General features: G+C 46.6%; 1 protein-coding gene across 5 annotated transcripts in view; it reads left to right on the plus strand.

Annotated features, from left to right (window-relative positions):
• The window catches only part of Ntrk2 (neurotrophic receptor tyrosine kinase 2), a 320663-nt gene that overhangs the window by 171399 nt on the left and 129701 nt on the right, over positions 1–19563 (plus strand). For 4 of the 5 annotated variants that reach the window (XM_057787616.1, XM_057787617.1, XM_057787615.1 and 1 more), the window contains exon 13: positions 3099–3287. In XM_057787616.1, coding sequence (XP_057643599.1) covers positions 3099–3287 — 189 coding nt within the window. Of the gene's footprint in view, positions 1–3098; positions 3288–7200; positions 7629–19563 lie in introns of those variants that run through there. The other variant, XM_057787619.1, reaches the window with a different exon arrangement.

A 19563-nucleotide genomic window follows, 5' to 3' on the forward strand; every position in this document is an offset into this window, starting at 1 on the left:
AGGAATCACCGTTGTGATCCTCACAGGCTAACTGGGGCCAGAGGACAGCCAGAGACAAACCCAACTGAAGCCAACGTGTTTCTAACTGCGGTTGAGGTCCCAGGAGGAGTTTCATGACAACACATGGAATATTAGAAGATGACAACTTCTCTACCCATGGGGGTCAAGGTGGAGCCTGGAATCTTTTGAGAAATATGCGGCCTTGACTGCATCTCCCTTGAGGGTTCTGAGGGTAGCAAGCTTTGGTAGCTGGTAGTCTCACAGAAGGAACGGCGGAAAGCTTTACGACAATGCACAGAAAGCCAAGTGTGGCACCTCTCCATCTCCATCACCGGCCAGAAGCCGAAGTGATCTAGGCTTGTCGGAAAGCAGGTCACACAATGGAGATGGCTGGGGATATTAGTAAGAACTTGTCCTTACAGCTATTCTTGGCAGGGTTTCCACTGTTTGCGAACACAGACACTCAAGGCACAAGTTGAGCACAACCCGTGGGCTTGCCTTGGCTTTGAGCATTGCGTGGCTTCTGAGTTGGCTGTGCGAGGACATGTTTGCAGAATCAAGCCAGAGTATATTATTAAACACAACTTAAATGCTCTCCCATTGAGAGACTGCTTTAAGAATTACCGGTAATAGCAGTAGGGTTCCCCCCTGCATACTTCATTTAAGACACAACTAGCTGGGGAACGTCCAACTGTTATCACTGCAAACTACAATAATCCCCATAGGGGGAAAATGGATCTTAGAGTCTGGTGGGTGGATTATCACTATATTGAATAGGGATTCAAGCTGTATCAGACTCTGACAAAACAACCTTCGTTTTTGTAATTGCTTTACATGGAAGTAATTAAGGATGGGGAGTAAATGGAGAATACACAGAGGTCCTGAAGCATGCTGGGGGATGAGGCAGGGGTGGGGTTGACAACACACTCCCTTGGGCGGAAGTGCAACCCTGACATCCCTCTGTAGCAAGCCTTTGCCTTGCCTGGGTATCTGATTCTGCCCTTTCCCTCTGCCTGGCTTTCCCTTTCACCCTCTCTATGGACTGTGAGCTCATTCCATGCATGTCACAGGCATGTGTGATCCATGTCTAAATTACTTGAATTGCCACATGTGAATGCCTATCCATGTGCTGTTCAATGTTCTGGGGTCTTCCCATACATTTTTGTCTGAACTTGCTTTGGCTGCTGACTTCGGCTGGTCTTGAGTAATCAGCAGATCTGTTCATTGGACAAAATGTAGCAGAGTGAGCACAGAGGTGTGCGTTGTGAGGTCTGGGGTTAGAATTAATTCTTGTATGGAAATAATTAAGCTATTGCTCTAGTATAAAGGGATCCCAATAATGTCATAGGCTCTATACATCTATGTACATGAAGCACACTTAAGTTTATAACACGTTTCGTATCCCTGATCTCACTCCAGTGCCATAAAATAACAACTGGGTGTTCCCCAACATAGTCCCCAGCTGGAAGCAGATGTAGATGCTCGGAGAAGTGAGGGAAAGAGTGAAGATAAGAAACTCAGACCTCCAAATTCTCAACATGGCTCCAAGTCCCCAGAGAAACAGCTGACCTGGATTTGTGCCAGGAGTTCAGGGCTAGGGTGCTCTTAAGGTGTGCATAGAACCCCAGGTCCTGGGGGGGCAGTGCACAGAACCCCAGGTCCTGGGGGCAGCAGTGCACAGAACCCCAGGTCTGGGGCGGCAGTGCACAGAACCCCAGGTCCTGGCGGCAGTGCACAGAACCCCAGGTCCGGGGCGGCAGTGCACAGAACCCCAGGTCCTGGCGGCAGTGCACAGAACCCCAGGTCCTGGCGGCAGTGCACAGAACCCCAGGTCCTGGCGGCAGTGCACAGAACCCCAGGTCCGGGGCGGCAGTGCACAGAACCCCAGGTCCGGGGCGGCAGTGCACAGAACCCCAGGTCCTGGGGGGGCAGTGCACAGAACCCCAGGTCCTGGGGGCAGCAGTGCACAGAACCCCAGGTCTGGGGCGGCAGTGCACAGAACCCCAGGTCCTGGCGGCAGTGCACAGAACCCCAGGTCCTGGGGCGGCAGTGCACAGAACCCCAGGTACTGGGGGCGGCAGTGCACAGAACCCCAGGTCCGGGGTGGCAGTGCACAGAACCCCAGGTCCTGGCGGCAGTGCACAGAACCCCAGGTCCGGGGCGGCAGTGCACAGAACCCCAGGTCCGGGGCGGCAGTGCACAGAACCCCAGGTCCTGGCGGCAGTGCACAGAACCCCAGGTCCGGGGCGGCAGTGCACAGAACCCCAGGTCCTGGCGGCAGTGCACAGAACCCCAGGTCCTGGCGGCAGTGCACAGAACCCCAGGTCCTGGCGGCAGTGCACAGAACCCCAGGTCCGGGGCGGCAGTGCACAGAACCCCAGGTCCGGGGCGGCAGTGCACAGAACCCCAGGTCCTGGCGGCAGTGCACAGAACCCCAGGTCCTGGCGGCAGTGCAGGTGCAGAAAATAGAGATGCAGCCAGAAGCCTCACACACCACTGGTAACTAACACGACACTGTGCAGCCACTTTGTAAATCACTTTGTAAATCGGTTAACATTGCTCCAAATGTTAAGCCCGGGCCTCCCCTAGGATTTGCCAATGTCACACAAGAGCAAAGGAGGAGTGTGTCCCCACAAAAACGTGGGCATGTGTGTTCACAACTGCATTATTCTTATTAGTCAAAGAGTCCCAAATCCTCAATAGGCGGAGGGACAGATAAACAGTGCGGGCCATGTCTGTACCCTTTCGGGTCACTCAGCAAGGAGAAGGAAGCATCGGTGCGCGTGTCAGTGAGAGTTAGCCTAAAGACAGGATGCCAAGTGCAAGTCATGAATTACATTGGCTGCACTTGGGTGGAATGCCAAGGTCTGTTAGCTCAGAGTGGGAAAGTAAATTTGTGGATGTCTGGGACCGGGACTGGGGGAAATGGGAGGGAAATACTAACTGGGGTGAGGGAAATGTTTTAACATCAGGTTATAGTGATGATGGCAACGCCCTAAACACACTGAAACCCACTGAAGTTACACATTTGGAATGTATGTGAATCCAAGTCCAACTGAAGCCGTTAAACTACAGAATTCCTCTGCTTCTAACTCCAGGTCCAGCTTCTGTCATCAGCAATGACGATGACTCGGCCAGCCCGCTCCACCACATCTCCAACGGGAGTAATACTCCATCTTCTTCAGAGGGCGGTCCTGATGCTGTCATTATTGGAATGACCAAGATTCCTGTCATCGAAAACCCTCAGTACTTTGGCATCACCAACAGCCAGCTCAAGCCAGACACATGTGAGTACATCTGTTTGTACTTATTGACCCATTTGCTGCATAGCTGCTCCGACGATTCTGTTTATCAGGGCCTCTGACGAGGCGGGCTGGGGATGGGGCTGTGGACTATTGGAGGATTCTTGCACTCTTTGGCCCACGGCTAGATTCTTGCATTGCTTACTTAGGGGATTCTCAGGGTTTGTCTCCTGCTGGGCTGGGAACCGTGGGCAGATACGGACTTCTCTTGGAATCCATTTCCCGCAATCATTTGTCAACATGAAGCTATAATCAAGCACACTTATCTGGAGAAGGATGTAGACAAAAAGCAGAAGTGTCACCAGAATGCAGATACATAATTTATAGCTGGCAGGCAATTGGTGTAACTTAAATCTGGCTTATTGAAAGCAATTAAAGCGTGCATTCTAGGCAGTGAGAAAGGCTCCGTGTTTCACACAGGTGGTACTGATTTGGGGGTCGTTCTGTGCTCTTTTCTCGTCCTGATTCCTAGCATGAGGCCTTGTGATGTCATAACTGTTACATCAGATGTTATGATATTAGTATGAGAAGGAGGAGGGCCTTTCTCCTTTAGTAATTATGCTAGCCCCTCAGTCAGCTTCTGCTGCCAAGCTTAGGCCCCTTTTCCTAACTTCCGAACCATGGACCAGATACAAAGTATGGAGCAAGCCCTTAAGAGAAGCAGAAACCTCCAAGCCTAATGAGTGAACACAGGCTTTCCCCATTTGCACATAGGCCTTCTCTCATGGATGAGGAAGAGGCCATGGGGGCTAGGATCTCAGGGGTCCCTGATTCCAGGGCTCCCTGGTCCTGATGAGGTGGCTGTCCTTTGTCTACTACATCCCTGTATCCTGCCTACTACTAAGTGCTGCTTTGCTGCACATTCTCAGAAGCTAAGGAGGACAGTTATAAAGTTAGGTTTGGAGAGTGAAATTTTGCTGAAAACCCATTGCACAAAGCTTAGCAATGAGATATTTCTTATATAAGGGAGAAATGATCATTTCTTTCTATTATTTGCATTTATTTCAAGGTATGCTTAAGATTGGAGCTGGGAGCAAGTATTAGAGTTAACGTTGTTATAAGTTTGTATGAAACTGTGCCTCACTGAAGATGTTAGCCGAATTCGTTACATGGCAGGACAAAAGGAAGCTTAAGGGTTAGGAAAGTTCTTGAACATTGACTGTTATTCAAAATTATGGTGTTATTGATTCTAATAACTATTATATGACCAAGTTAAGAGAAGATACTCTTTAGAGTTAGGTATTCCTTGTGGAGGTCAACATTGCCAAGGATCCTTGGGATGTCTATATATATGACACAGTCAAACAGGAAGACAAAACAGATACTGTGGAAAGAGAATCTGGGGTCTCTCCCATTGTCCTCCATAGCAATATCTTATTACCAGGACTAGGGTGTGTGGTGTATTTCTATCATCTCCAGGCTGGATAGCTGAGGTTGACTTCAATTAACATAAAGTTTGCTTTCCTTTCTGATGGAGAAGTAAGGCTGAACCATCAGGCAGAGACCATTGGTCCAATGTGTCCAGTAAGAATGAATGAACAAAAGCAATAATAAACACATTACTGTGAATGGGGAGAGCCACAGGGCCTCAGCCCTACACAAAGAGCTACAGACAGCTCTGGAGCATTGAGAGTGAGAGAAAGTCTACCCCAGGGAAGAGCACACCGAGTGGTTATCCAGTACCAAGTGATCAGACCTCAGAAAATAAAAAGAGAAAAATCCCTTTATTTAAAGGGATAGTGATTTTGCGGAGGAAGTGGGTGGGTGGCTGCAGGGTTTATGACCCCAGAGTCCTGTGAGGACGTTTGCAGAAGCCACATCCTCAATCTAGACACTACAGAGATTTTAGGAAACAGTTTGGTTATTTCTGGAGGCCTTTTGATTTGTGGCTCAGTCATGTTGTGTCCCCCACACTTGGAAGGGTCTGTGAGAGAGTTATGGAACCCCCCAGCTTCCCCTCTGCTTCCGGCCTCTTGCCTGGGCCGTAGACCACCAAGTCTCTTTGACTAGTACTTCCTTACAATGTCTCACTGAGCCCTCCACCCACATACCCTTCCAGGCCTGGTGCAGTAGCCTCAGACAAGTCTTACCTGCATAATCTAAAGCTAACTTCCCCCAGACATTATCTTTGATGATTTTTAATAACTTTTTTTTTTTAAAAAAAATCACCCATCGTCTATGGATACTTGATCAAAGAAATGGGAACGAAGAAGATTTTACCGTTTTCTTCCTGCCCTTACCCTCACCCCCATGTCAATATCACACTTTACTCCAGTATGTTCTTTAACCTTCAGTGTCTGTGTTGTCCTGTGCTCTCTCTCTCTCTCTCTCTCTCTCTCTCTCTCTCTCTCTCTCTCTCTGTGTGTGTGTGTCTGTCGGTCTGTAGTCCAGTTTAGGTTCGACTTTAGTCTTGGGAAAACAGCAACTTCAACTGCTAACCATAACCTAGGACAGGACACGCAGTGGGTTTTTGACATCAAACAGATGTTGACCAGATGTGACAATATATTGCTGAAGTATTAGTTACCAATGAATTTGTAACAGTCTTCTCAGTCCCTTTTCATTGGTACCAAACTTGTACATGTTGATTTTATTGGATATACTTTTAACCAAGTGCTAAGCAACTTAACCAGATTTATTTAAGCAATTTTTTTAAAAAAAATAAGCCTTATGAAATCTTTTCTTTGACTAAACATATTACGATCATCCCAGTTAAACTATTTCAATGATTAAGCACAGAGACTGGATGTACAGAAGTGTATCTTGCTTTAATTCTGTGAAATTCTGAAAGATTAGTTTCAGATAAGCGGTTTTTATTCAATGTCCTAAACAAACTAACTTCTAATAACATCTCAAGTGGGGGAGGGCTCTTCCCAAAAGATGCATAGGTGATGCCAAAAGCCAATTCAAAGGTTTGAAAGACAGCTTAGCATTTCCCTCACGCCCTTAAAGCAAAAGTCAAGGGACAGTGTATCACTGCCATCACGTTGAGTCTGTCACAGGCTTGGACCATACCCTACCATGTCTACTGGGCGTCCCAGAAGCTGCACTTTATATTCAAAGATGTTGACTTCAGACTACACATCTTTTGTCACCAAGAGTGGCATTTCATTCCTTTCACGGAGTTTAAAGAGTACATTTTAGACTGCACACCTCAGCACATTAAATATCTGCTGATTAAACGTAGGGCTTCTACAAGGGTGGGAACCAGAGGACTGGTGGCGGCAATGGCTTGATCTCTGACTGCAGTGAGACTCATCACACAGGCCGAACCGGGTCATCACACCATTCAGTGATGATTAGCACTGAGATTGGCTGTGTTACAGAAAGCTTTTGCATCCAATTTTCAGGGATCGGGCAAGTCAGTTGGAGGAACAGGCTATCTTGGGGAAATGATATGAAATAATAAAGACCATACTGGGGCATGATCCTGACATGACCAAATTTCCCAGAGAAAGGAGGCATTTGTTCTTTTATTTGAGAGGCTCAAGATTTCAAATGCTAAGTGGGGCAGGTAAGAATGCATCAGCGTGGTTCCGATCAGGCTCATGGACTGCTAGGGCCCCTCTGAGCTGGATCATCAGGATCCCCTGCTGTGAACCCCTCAGTAGACACCCTTAGAAGTGGTTTGCCATAGTGAGATGGCTTCAGTACTCACACGGCTTTGCTTTACACAACACCACGATTAGATTAGGGTTCTTTAAACAATGCAGGTGATTGCTTCCATGAGGAACAATGAGCAATCAGGCCCTTCGACATACTTATGCACTACCAGGAGCTGTGTGGTAATGTTCGCTCACCAAGTCCAGAGCTGGTTTGTGAGATTTTAGAGCGATGTGAACAGGGCTGAATTGCTCCTGAGCACTTTCCAATAGAAAGTCTGTCTACTTTATTGCAGGGCCCAGAGGTTCCCCCAAGACCGCCTGATAATAATTTGGTATTTGGAGGCTCCTGCATCACTGCAGGAACCAAAGGAGGCTAAACCCAAGCCTGATGGAGGAGAAGAGTTCTATGGTTTTCTGCAAATTCTGGCCAGACAGCATCTTGAAGTCACTCCTTAGCTTCCATAACTAGCCAAGCAAGAAGTTGCCTTCCCAGGACAAAGCAGAGTGTTCTAATGCCTAACCCCTCAAAGTGCCGTGTCAGTAAACTATAGACCATCTCCTCGATCGAGCAGGATGGCAAGATGGAGCTGAGGAGCTCAGCAACATCAAGTCTGGAGTTGGTCTTTATTCAACTAGTCTGTGTAGATGTGTCTGAAAACCACAGCGTCTTACAGCATGGGGTGGTTGACCAGTAGGCTGTACAAGCTCTGCCCAAGGGCCACTGTGCTGATATCTTCTCCTTGCCTGTTGAGAAAGATTTTGACAGGGTGCAATGGAAGCTCACCTTCTGAGTTGAGAAATGAAAACAAAGCATTTTAACCAGAAAAACTCCCAAATCACTGTCTTGAGTTGATGGGTGGGATGTGTTTTATCCATAGACTTACAATTGTTCCTAAAATCGTGTTTTTTTTCTCCCCAGAACAGCCTTGTAATTTAGCTAGAATCATGTGCCTTGTGCCTAAATTTAATTAAGATTGTCTCTAATACATACCTTGCATTGAAGAACACACCCTCTATGCACTCCTAGGGCTAGCCACTCCCAGAAGCAGATGCATAGGGCGGCTTTGAATTATTTTGAAGGTTTGCTTTATTTACAACACGGTGGTCATTTCTTGCCTCCCTTCAGTGTGTGTGTCCCACATTTCTCCAGGTATCGTTATGTGTTTCCCCGTGGATCATTTGTTTATGGGACAATTGCATAGACAAGCACAGGCCCACTAACCAGCAACGGTGCAGGAAACCGGGCGTTCTGGAGAGAGTGGTTGTCTGAACAGTAGTTGAAAATGTCACAGAGAGTCTGAGTCCTGTTCCTCTCCACTGCCATGTCCACTTTGTCTTTCTACTGCCAACAAAGACAAGCGAGAGTTTTCACAAAGCTGCAGAGGTTTTCAGCACATTTGAAAAAACAGCTTTGAGTTCACAGGAGCAAAAGCTCTGGATTCTATTCAGGGTTCCAGAAGCTCATGACATCAGAGAGCGATGGCCCCGAGACCTGCACGAGGCCATGTCAGACTTCAGTGCAGTCACATGACTGCGGTCCATTTCAGTGGTCAGGGCTGGGATTTACAAACGGGTAGATACTGATTGAGAGTTTACCCCTATCTTTTGCCTATTTCTTTTTTCTTTTAAAAAGACATTTTCTTCTAAGCATTTAATTGGCCAGATAAAAGCTGTTTTGGGAACTGGTAGTACACCCTGGAAGGCTATGTCCTGCACTTTAACCAGAAATCGAGTCTGTTCTGCCCAGTATGAGGCTAGGATAGAAAGCAGAGTTATTTTAGGCTGCTCAGAAGTTGCTTTGTTTATGGCACGCTGGGTTGACAACTCATCCTGCCGGGTCCATCATGGCACACTGCTGCATTCTGTAGGTCCCAATACAATTCTCCTGTCCCTTTTGGTGCCATGGACCTCCACTGCTAAGTACAACAATTCGATATTATATCCACTCTCGCTCCAAAGGAGATGGTAAGAAGTTTCAAACAATGCTTCAGAAAAAAGCAACTTGCATCCCCTCGTAGAAAGGAAATGAGTACATGCTGCATAGTTACATCTAACGTGTAAGCCATATCACAAACTTACTTGATGAAGAATTTTTTAGCCAACGACTTTTAAGCACATTTGTAGCTAAGCAAAATCCTGTTCTTGGCATTTCACCAATGGGTGACACGGTTAGAAAAAAAATGAAAAGTCACCCATTGTAGGATACTTAGGCCTCCTGAAGAAAACATTCTGATCCTATACTTGAAAGCTGGGAAACAAAAACAATAGTGATCATGGATTCTTGGTTGGGAGACCCTGATTTTGTTCCCATGTCATCAACCTGCCAAGATAAACACATGCATGCCCTGAACACATAAGCGTTGTCAGTCTGATAAAGCCGAGTCATCGGGGGTGCTCTAGGGTATCCCTGCAGAGAGGAGGTCCTGAAGCATCAGGGATGCTCTGGGGTATTCCCGCAGAGAGGAGGTCCTGAAGCATTTGGTTTACCAAGACAGAGCCTGGCTGGGGCATCTGCATCAACAACAGGAGCCTAGTCAAGCTGCATCTCTTGCAGTGCTAGCCAATCACAGATCAGGACCAGCCTAGCAAACACAAATACAAACCAGCAACCTGCCCCATGTTGCTAAGAAGCACCTGCTACCCAGCTGAGTCTTCCTTATGTAGAGTGGGGACACAGCTAAAGGTTGGGAGGCTCAACCCCTTATGAACTGTCTGAAAGCCTAGGTTTTCTCCCTGTGAAATACATCGGCTGCTGCCTTACTGGTTCTTCCACTGCAGCTGGGCTGCTTCTAGGACCTGTGTCATTCTGTACCCATCCCTCTCCCTGTGGGGCAAACTGTCTCCCTTCATGCTCAGTGAGGTTGCAAAGGTGTTTTAACTGATTTCTTTGGTTGTCTTTTGGCTATAACTTTCTTCCTATACAGGTAAAAAGACTTTGCAGTATCCCACAGACAAGAAAAGTGTGGGAAGACCAGTAATCTTTCATGTATTCAGACCGCCATGAACAGAGGCGGCCTTAGCATGTGGGTTCAGTCTTTAATTTGGGGAGCTTCCTCCAGAGGCTGAGGCAGCAAGCTGCCCAGTGCTGTGCTTAGAGTGACCAGTTCTCTGCTGCTGTATCTGTCGCTGGGAAAACGCTTTCTGTTTTGTTGATTATAAGAGCTTGGCTTCCTGCGTGGATGAAATGATTAGAAGATAGCATGCATCAGAACGTATAAAGGACTTTAACTATTTTGGTGACACCTATCCTGACTTTCTCAAGGCTGATGCAGTTCCTTCAATATGACAAGTCAGTTTTAACCCAGGAGAGGCTCAGGCAAGCCACGGTGATTTGGTCATACTAGTTGGTCTAAACCTGATGTTTTTTTTTCTTTCTAGTAGGACAGGATTATGTCTTAATCACACAAGTTGCCTTTAAGTGCCCTAAAATAAGATCATTTGAATTAAAGATAAAAATATAGTAGAAAACCTGAAAGAAGCAAGAAACAAAGATGGCATTTTGATCCCATCAGATATAACTGCTGACGTGTTTCTGCAGGGGGATGCCTGGTCTTGGGAGCAGCCTGTGGCTACTGAAGCTTTGGTGCCCCACCTTTGTTTCTTGTGGGCATTGTTAGTACTTCTCTAAGTGGGTGTACCGGCAAGTCTGGAAGAAGCTGCCCTGTGTATTTTTTCTGTTCTACTTCTAGTTTGCTTGACAATAGAGAGCGGTTGATGCAGAGCTGGGAGCTGGGCATGGTTGACATCTCAGGTCTGGTTGAAAGGGATCCCAAACGAAGGGAAGAGAAGGTGACTCTCACACTGAAGTGAAGGTGACTCTCACACTGAAGTGAAGGGAAGAGAAGGTGACTCTCACACTGAAGTCTCACAGAAGAGATGGACCCTGTGTTGTGGGCTGGGAAGTCTGATGAGGCAGACCAAGAACCCATGTTTAGGGTCAACACAAGGTGATTTCTGACCCCAGTGGTTTTTGTGCTTCCACTGAGGCTTGTGAGCACTGTGGTCTCCTGTTCTCCATCTAAGTCTCCAGGGAGCCAGCTGGTCCCTTCTAGGGAGTTGAATCTACAGAAGTTTAAAAGGCCAGGATGGTTACATCTGATGCATTCTCAGTATCTGGGAATTTCTTTTCTTCCCCTCAGTATCCCTGACTTGCAAAAGGACTTCCATTAGGCTGGGGAGTCCCTTCTGGTCCTTCAGCCTCACCCAAGTTTAACGGAGCTGGCTGCTTAGATTTCCAAGTTCTTTCCATCACTAAGGGTTTCCTCTTATGATGCTTCAGGAGTCTGCTCTCAGGTTGGAGTTCCAGCAGCAAGGCCTGTGGTCAGTAGTGTGGCGTACAAAGGTGTTTGGCTGTTGATTCTTCTATAATGACATTGTCAGAATCCATAAGTTCATAACAAGCAGGTTCTCAGGATGTGCAAGAGACAGGATCTGTGTGGTGGTTTTGAAAAGTGGAGTAAGGCGAGACCCTGGGAGAAACCCAGTGATAGAGGCCTGGTCCTGGACTATCAGTCACTGCCTGTGGGTAGATGCCAATAGCTTTGTTTTCCTATTGTACGAATTTAGCATATTTACTTTTCTATGATATTGACTGTCCCTGTGCATTGAAACAGGACCCAATGCCAGGTGACGATGGTGTTTAGACTGAGCACCACAGAGCCCCAATGTCCCAGGATAGTGGTTGTTACAGGAAGATGGGGACACAGCCCTGCACTGTGTAACTTTAGCATCATAGCGAGTCTCAAATTAGGGAATATCTTTATGAGAGGAGATTGCAAACTGTGTCTACAGAGATGCCAGCTAGACAGTTTTCCTATCGCATGATGGATTTTCAGGTCAGTTTATACTTTCTGGTCTGGTTTTTCACCCTAACCACAATGCTTTGCTCCAGACTGGCCTCTGGTCTACTTGTAAGGAAAGGAGCGGTGTGTCCAGGGCAGATCTGAGCCTTGCTTTCTACCCAAGGACCTTGGTCAGCAGAGCTGGCAGCTCTCAGGTTTCTCCACCTGAGTTTGCTTCCGCGAACACAGGCATCTTTGCCTGTCTTGCTCTTTCATTCTCCCTCCCTGTCTTAGGTTCATGATGATACTGGTTTCATTTATTCCTGGTTCCTAATTCCATCAACGCCTTTACCTGATAGCTGTAGAAGCAACTCTGAATGGCTATAACCTTCTGAGAAGGTCATTCCTTGTTTCCAAGGGCTATCCGGGGTAAATATGTTCAGGGTTTCTTTTAGAAAATCTTTGTTGTGACTTTTCATTTCTTAGAGCCCTACGTTGACCTTCAGAGATAGGTACTGGTTTCGAAACGGGAAAACATCATGTTACAAAGATGTTGGTGACCTAGTTGGCTAAGCCTTGGCGTTCTGAACTCCTGAACTTTGGGGAAGGAGACAATGGACAAGTGGCAAGGGGAAGAAGATTATCCCCAACTTCCTGGATTTCCCTTCGCTGGGTTTGCATAGACTCTATTTCCTGCACTTTTTACCCCTGCGTTTTTGTCGATGTGAATCTTAACGACATTTGGGTCTAAGAGTTGATAAAATGGAATTGTCATTTGTGCCAAGATACCAGGGTGAGCTGCTTTTATTCACTTTGTCAAAATCCTCCTTGTCCCACAGGAAAGGAGGTCTTGGCCAGAACTTTCCCCGCAGCAGGAGGAAAAGTTTCAGTGTGGGAGACAGGGTTGGTGTCTAGATTTGGTTAAGCTGCTCCCACGCTGTATCCACATTTGAAGAGAGGGGGTTCTGAGTGGGCGAGGATGGGTTAATGCTCCCCTATGAGACCCTTATGGACACAGGACTGAATGTGGGTACTCCTGCCTCCTCACTGTAGACAAGAAGCCCTATACTATTTGAGCAACCCCTGCCACTTTGTAGGTCTGTCCTCTGGGGGCTCCACAGGTTCTAGTGAGACAGAGTATGGGGAAGGGCATGGATGGGGTACAGCTGGGGATATGGCTGGGGCAATGACATGGCTGAACATTGCTTGACTTTATTTCCAGCTCTCCTAGCTCATGCAGCAGAGTGGACTCAAAACATATCGTGTACTGTCTTACTCTGTTGAAAAACTCATGCTGGTCCACATGTATGTGTGTGTGATCAATGAACATGGAATGTTTTCCCGTATTGACGTGCTTTTGCAAATGAGAACTGTTTCATTGGAATTTGTAATGTTGATCATTCAGAGTTGAGCACATATACTAATAAAGACAAGAGAGTCGGATTGTGGTCTTCAGTGTCTGGTGTTGTGGTTTAATAATCATTGTTACGTAGACTTGGTGTAAATCAGTGTTGGGATCACTGAAAGCATCCTATGTCATTCCCCCAAAAGTCGTCTCCGGTAGCTAGGACCAGCCCTGGGGGGTGGGTAGGCTGTTACCTGAAGCACGGAAATCAGAAGGATGCCAGAGATCTCTGAACTTGAGAAATAATATTTCCGGGCCACATTTAAAAGATGAGACGTAGAAGAAAAAGTCTGGGTTACAAATATCAGAATCTTAACTGAAGGTATCCAGGGGCCTGGCGGGAGGATTGGGGTCAGATCTTGTCTGCCTGGAAAAGCCCAATTGTTTTCAGACTGGACATTTGCATTCGCTTGTATTTTTAAGGCTGCACCAAGCAACCATTCACTTCAATGACTGGAGATGGTTAAGGATCTCCCTTCCGCCTGTGGCCTGGGTCTTATGTAAACCAGTTTTCTGAAAAGCTCTGTTTTGTATACACAAGCAGCTGAGCTGATTGTCCATCAGCCTTCTCTCCCTTCCTGTGTCCCTGGTCTAATTGTTCATCCACACTCACCCCACTTCCCTTGCTCAGCCTTGGAGAGGATTCCCTGATGCCCCTTTGCTCAGCCAGAGTCAGCATCTGCAGCAAGGTCCATCCTCCCCAGTCTACTGCAAATCTGTGGAATGCATACTTATATCGCTGCATTAAAAAGCAAGTGACTGTCCACAGTGTGGGGGATGGAAAGAAGGAGAGAGAGGGGGAAGAGAGAGGGAGGGAGGGAGGGAGGGAGGGAGGGAGAGGGAGAGAGGGAGAGAAGGGGGCAGAGAGAGACCTTTTGCAAAGGATACAAATCTGAAATCTGGGAAGGTAGGTTAGAAAACCTTTTCACTGAATTTAAGGCACGACCCGGGGAAGAGATCGAGTAAAGCAATAATTCAAATTCTCCAAGCACCATCACACCTTGTCTTGTTTCTGCACATCTGGAGACTTAGGCTCAGCCTTACACCAGCTGAGTTAAAGGTGCAGCATTGACTTTTAGATTACTATACTTGCTTGCCCCTCCAGACTGTGAGCTTCTTTGTAACGTCTGTATTCGCTACTTTTCAACCACCTGTATCTAATAAATACACACCTTTCCTCTCCCAGGCTCAATGAATCATATTCCACATTAAAAAAAATAGCCACTCAGTGCCTCAGGCTGTATCTATAATCCATATGATAGGTGAGAAAATGGATGCTCAGAAAGATTGGGGAGAAAATGGTCTCAAACGGTGTCCCTCGGATACAGGAGAGTTTCCATCCTGGAACTCCGGGAGTCAGGCTCTTTCTGGCTTTGCCTGTTGGTCCTGTGGAAAATTAAATCCTAGAAGTTTCTAACTCTGCTGGAGGAACTGCAGCATTGTTGCTGCACCTTCCATGTGAGCTTGTAGAGATACTGGAAGATACTCTCCTCCAAACGCAAAGGCCAAGGGTGGCTTCTTAGCAGCTAACCAACTTGACGCTGAAGGAAAGGGCCCGGTTAGCAGGTAGCCTCAGGACCCTGTTGTGAAAGAGTTGGCATAGTCTCCCCCCTAGAGCAGTGGTTCTCGACCTTCCTAATGCTGGGACCCTTTAATACAGTTCCTCATGTCGTGGTGACCCCCAACCATAAAATTATTTTGTTGCTACTTCATAACTGTAATTTTGCTACTGTTATGAATTGTAATGTAAATATCTGTGCTTCCCTATGGTCTTATGCAACCCCTGTGAAAGGGTTGTTCCACCCCCAGAGGGGTCGCAACCCACAGCATAATAAGCACCTCAGTAGAGCCTTTGCCAGAAGTCTTAAAGTATTGCAAAGAGCAAGTCCTTAGTTTTGCTTTTTGCTATAAAATAATCATGTGTTCGCAGGAGCACACTGAGCTGTACTGGGTTATGGAGTTTCCCTAGGCAATGCTATCATGGCCAAATCCCCACAGCACCTGTTCAGACCAGACTCTCCAGCGGGGCCAAAGGAAGAGAGTCACTGAGCGTGTATCTTCTCGTCCATGCTCTGTGGACAGGGAAGCTTCTGAGTGCCTGGGAAGGCAGATGAGAGGGTCTTGGGCAGACAGACCCTCTGTTCCCCATTCTCTCACATCCCCCAACCACCTCACTGAAAGGCGCACACCATTTGGTCCATCTTTGTGGGGTCTCGTTGACAGGTCACATTATATCCTGAGTGTGATGAAGGACTCCATAAAGCCTGGGGACATCAAGGGGTTAACAGTCTGAGCACCCCCACTGTGACATCTGCACATATGTCACCCCTGCACCTGACTCTTGCTTTGCATTTGTATTTGGATAGTTGGAATAGCACATGTTCTCCAAAGGTACCATCTAACCGGTTGTTTCTGGGCTTGGGAGATGGAGGCGAGACCTGGTGTCCAGGCTGACCAGAACGAACAATCGTTTTCTGACCCAGAGTGTGGTCGCTTACTCATATTGATAACTTAGAAAATGCCAGCATGGAATCTGAATTACTCCATTACAGCTCAAAGTCCATGGAGGCAAGCACAGTATAAGTGTTGTTTATGTAGAACCCAGCCCCTTGGACCTCTGAGCATCCACAGCCCAAAGCTACAGAGTTCACGCTGCCCCCGGTTTGTGGAGGTGCAGTCAGAGAGCCACTGTAGAGACCTAATTAAATGAGGCTTCAGAGGAAAAGGGCTGATTCCACAGAGAGACTTTAAGAGCTCTCCCCATACCCCGGGGGTGGGGGCTGTTTGTTTGTATGTGTCTAGATACATTTGCCAGTGTGGAAATTTTCCAGTGAGATGGAACAACTCTGTGGGCCCTTTAAAAACAGAACAGAGGAACCCAGCAGACGGGGATGGGGCAGGGCTGTGATGGAGTTCAGATGAGACGTGGCACGTGGAGAGACACATCTGCTCATGATGAATGTCTAGTCAGGAAGTGGCGTCTTACCCTTAATTCAGTGGCAGCGCTTACTGGCAAAATTGAAACTGTACGTTGAAATGAACACTTATTGACGGTTTTGTAAGTTGGTAATCAGGGGCTGTTCAATGAGCAGACAAGGACCTGGACAACTTCCCGTCCAAGGAGACCACCTGGTAGGCAGGTGAGCCGCTGGCTGAATGGCGGGTGATCCATCTAGCCGTTCATCTCGCTACAGTGTTGGGGGACATCTCTACCTCCCTGGGCCTCAGGCAGGGGCAGCCTATGATTCCAGCAGCAGCCGAGGTTAGACCACCTTCCCTCTGGAACTGCACATCAGCTGCTGCTGTGGCCACGCCTGTTCACAGCCAAATTTAAAGTTATTTCCCCCATTCCTTGTATTGCGCCTCCCCGGCCGTTGGCATTTTGACAGTTCTCCTGTCTAATTCTGTGAACTGGGTTCCAGGTGTGTTTCACTTATGAGAGAACCATTCCACAGAGGCTTCGCTTTAAAGTTCTAAGTGTAACAATTATCTGGACAATAGCTGGGGTGGGGGCCATAGAGGAATCCAGAAGGAAACCAAAGTGAATGAGGATGTGAAGAATAACTACATAATTTGGGGAAAATTAAAAAAATAGAAGAGACCATATGCACAGCGATCTCTGAGCATTGGCCACTGAGAGGACTTGATGTCAGGCCATAGGAGAGGGCTATGTGAGCTTGTGGGGGCCCTGCTAGCAGGAAGAAGCTCAGAAGTTTCCAAACAAGAGTCAAGGCCCCTAGTGTTTGTCAGATGGCCGCTTTTTATACCTTCAAGATCTGCGCTGACTAACACAGCATCACATGGTTGTAAATGTCAGCTGCTGTTTAACCTTGTCAGCAGCACAATAATAACTAATATCTACTGTATAGTTTACACATCCTAGCATCTGGGAGATGATACGATGGTTCAGTCAGTAAAATGCTTGCCACTCAAACACGAGGACCTGTGTTTGGATCCCCAGCACCCACATAAGCAGCCGGACACTGCTGCCGTTTGCACCTGCAATACCAGCGCGGGGGAGGGGGAGATGGGAAGAGCTCCGGGCTTGCTGGCCAGGCAGTCCAGCCGAACTGCGGAGCTGTAGGTTCAGTGAGAGATCTTGCCTCCACGAAAGGTGGATAGTGGTGGAGAAAGACACCCAGTGTTAACCTCTGGCCTCCACAGGAGCATATACCCATGTGCACATATACAAAGAGTGTGCACATATGTATACCACATATACAAAATATGCTAGCGTTTCTACATTGCACTTCATACACTTTTTCTTATTTGATTTGTACTGCGGCTCTACTTATTGGGTATTGTTGCTTTAACTGCAAAGAAGAAATTCAGTCGCAGAGAATTTAGACAAGCTGCCAGAGGTGTGCAGCTAATAGGCTGAAGACCCAACATTTGAGCCTTGTCATTGAGACTATAGAATTCATTCATACAGCAGCTCTCTACCAGCACACACCCCTTCCCCTTGAAGCAGGCTCCATTCATGATTCCCACATCACAAACCATGGATTTGAGGCAGTGTTCATTGAAAAACTTGATAAACTTGTGGGATAGGTAACCTCTCTGAAAACTTGGCTTCCTTATGATCTAAACCACCAGTTTCTCTTCCTACCATAAAAGGTCATTTCACTCTAAACATGGTTTGAGACTATGAGCTTATGGTGGGAAATGACCCCAAATGATAAAGGCCAGTGTCTTGGGACATCACTCGGATGGAGAGACACGCGATGACAACCATAAAAGCTGTATTATTGTGCCTTTTGGCTTAAAGTTTCACCCAGCTTATTTCTTTTTTTCTTTAAAAAAAAAAAAAAACCACAATAAATTTACCCACTGGCGGGGGTAGGGGAGGAAGAATGCATACCTGGAGATTCTTTCCGAGAATCAAGTCCTTGCATTTGAACCAATGTTTATTAATTTTGATTGGCAAGAAATGTGGCCAGAGAACCTATACTGTAGTAATCCCCCAATGACTCGGGTGCTTTTTAGTGTCTAGAGTTATCTTTTCTGGGCCACACACACATGGAAACCCATGACAGCGGGTGAGACAGACAGAAGGCTCCCTGGGACGGAGTTTGCACTTCTGTTCACAGATGTGTTTTAACTGGGCGTCCCCTTTGCTGATGCTTTACTGTCCACATGGTCCACAGTCTTCTCCAGGTTTCCAGAGACAAAAATATTTCACGGGTGATGCTTAGCGCACTGGAGTGATGCTCAGGAGGGTGTAATACGTAGGGACAGGATGTCCTGCCTCTTAGGAGGCCGTTGTCACTCTAGGTACCACTGTGGTCTTTCAGTGACTCTTGCTTCTAAACAATCGCCATGGAAAAGGGCTTGGTTCCTTGATCTATTTACGAGCCAGGGCCCTCAATGCACTAACAATGCAATCGATTTGAGCAAAGGGGCCAAAAGTAAGAGACGAGATGGAACACCCGTGTTTATTTGTTCCACTAACACTTGATGAAGTTTCTAAAGTGCAGTGACTTCTAAACTAGTCTCTGAGGGAGGAAGCAGTGCGATGCACGCCCGTCCTGGACCAAAGGCACAGATGTTCACCTGGTCACACAAGGCTCACCGCATCATCTATTTCTAAATCAAGATGATTTAATGCAGTCACATTAAAAAGAAACAGAAAAGTCAAGCTCACGTACACAGTTGATTTCCTGAAGGGAAATGTGCCAGCGATATGCACTAGCCGATGGTCAGAATGTGGGTTGTCATGGGGCTTCCACTGCCCACAGATTCTCCAGCTTCTTTGGAAATTTCCTCTACGGTGATTTGATCTGTGTAGAATAATGTAAGGGGAGATAATACGGCTTATGGAGAGAAATGATTGAATCACTGTGTGCCAATAAAAAGTGTTCAAATTACATTTCACTACATAATGAATTCTGGTTCAACTTACTTTGACATAAATAAGATTGGGTAAGAGAAACCAGAAGTAAATCAAATAAATTAATAAAACCATCAGAGTCCTTTCAATTTTGTCCCCAGACAGTGTCTGCTTATTTGTATAATAAAACCTGCTCTTACCAATTACAAGCCTGGCATGTCACTCGGTAGAAAAAAAATAACTTCAAGGGAGAGGTTGGATATTCTGGGTCTTCATTACAGAGACACCAATGCTCCTTTTAAGGATTGGAGAGGTGAAATTTGAAACCTAGGGGAGTGGTCTCCAACTTTCAACTTAAGATAACAACAACAAGATTTTAGATGCAGGCGTGCCCACGATACCAATGATTATCTGTTATTCATATTTTCCTAATTATACACATACCAAACACAAGATTTTTGCATTTTGTCTAGACGCAGGCTCTGTCTCCACCAGCATAATATATCGCTGTGTTTGTGAGTCTTGTGAAAAGCTGAATTTCCATCTCGACTGTCACTTGTAGAGTTCATTATCTTACTCTACAGCCAAGGGAAAAAGTACAATTTTCAGATTGAATAGAACCACGGTTTTCTCATAGTGC

The sequence above is a fragment of the Chionomys nivalis genome, chromosome 13 (assembly GCF_950005125.1).
Source record: "Chionomys nivalis chromosome 13, mChiNiv1.1, whole genome shotgun sequence".
NCBI classification, from domain to species: Eukaryota; Metazoa; Chordata; class Mammalia; order Rodentia; family Cricetidae; genus Chionomys; species Chionomys nivalis.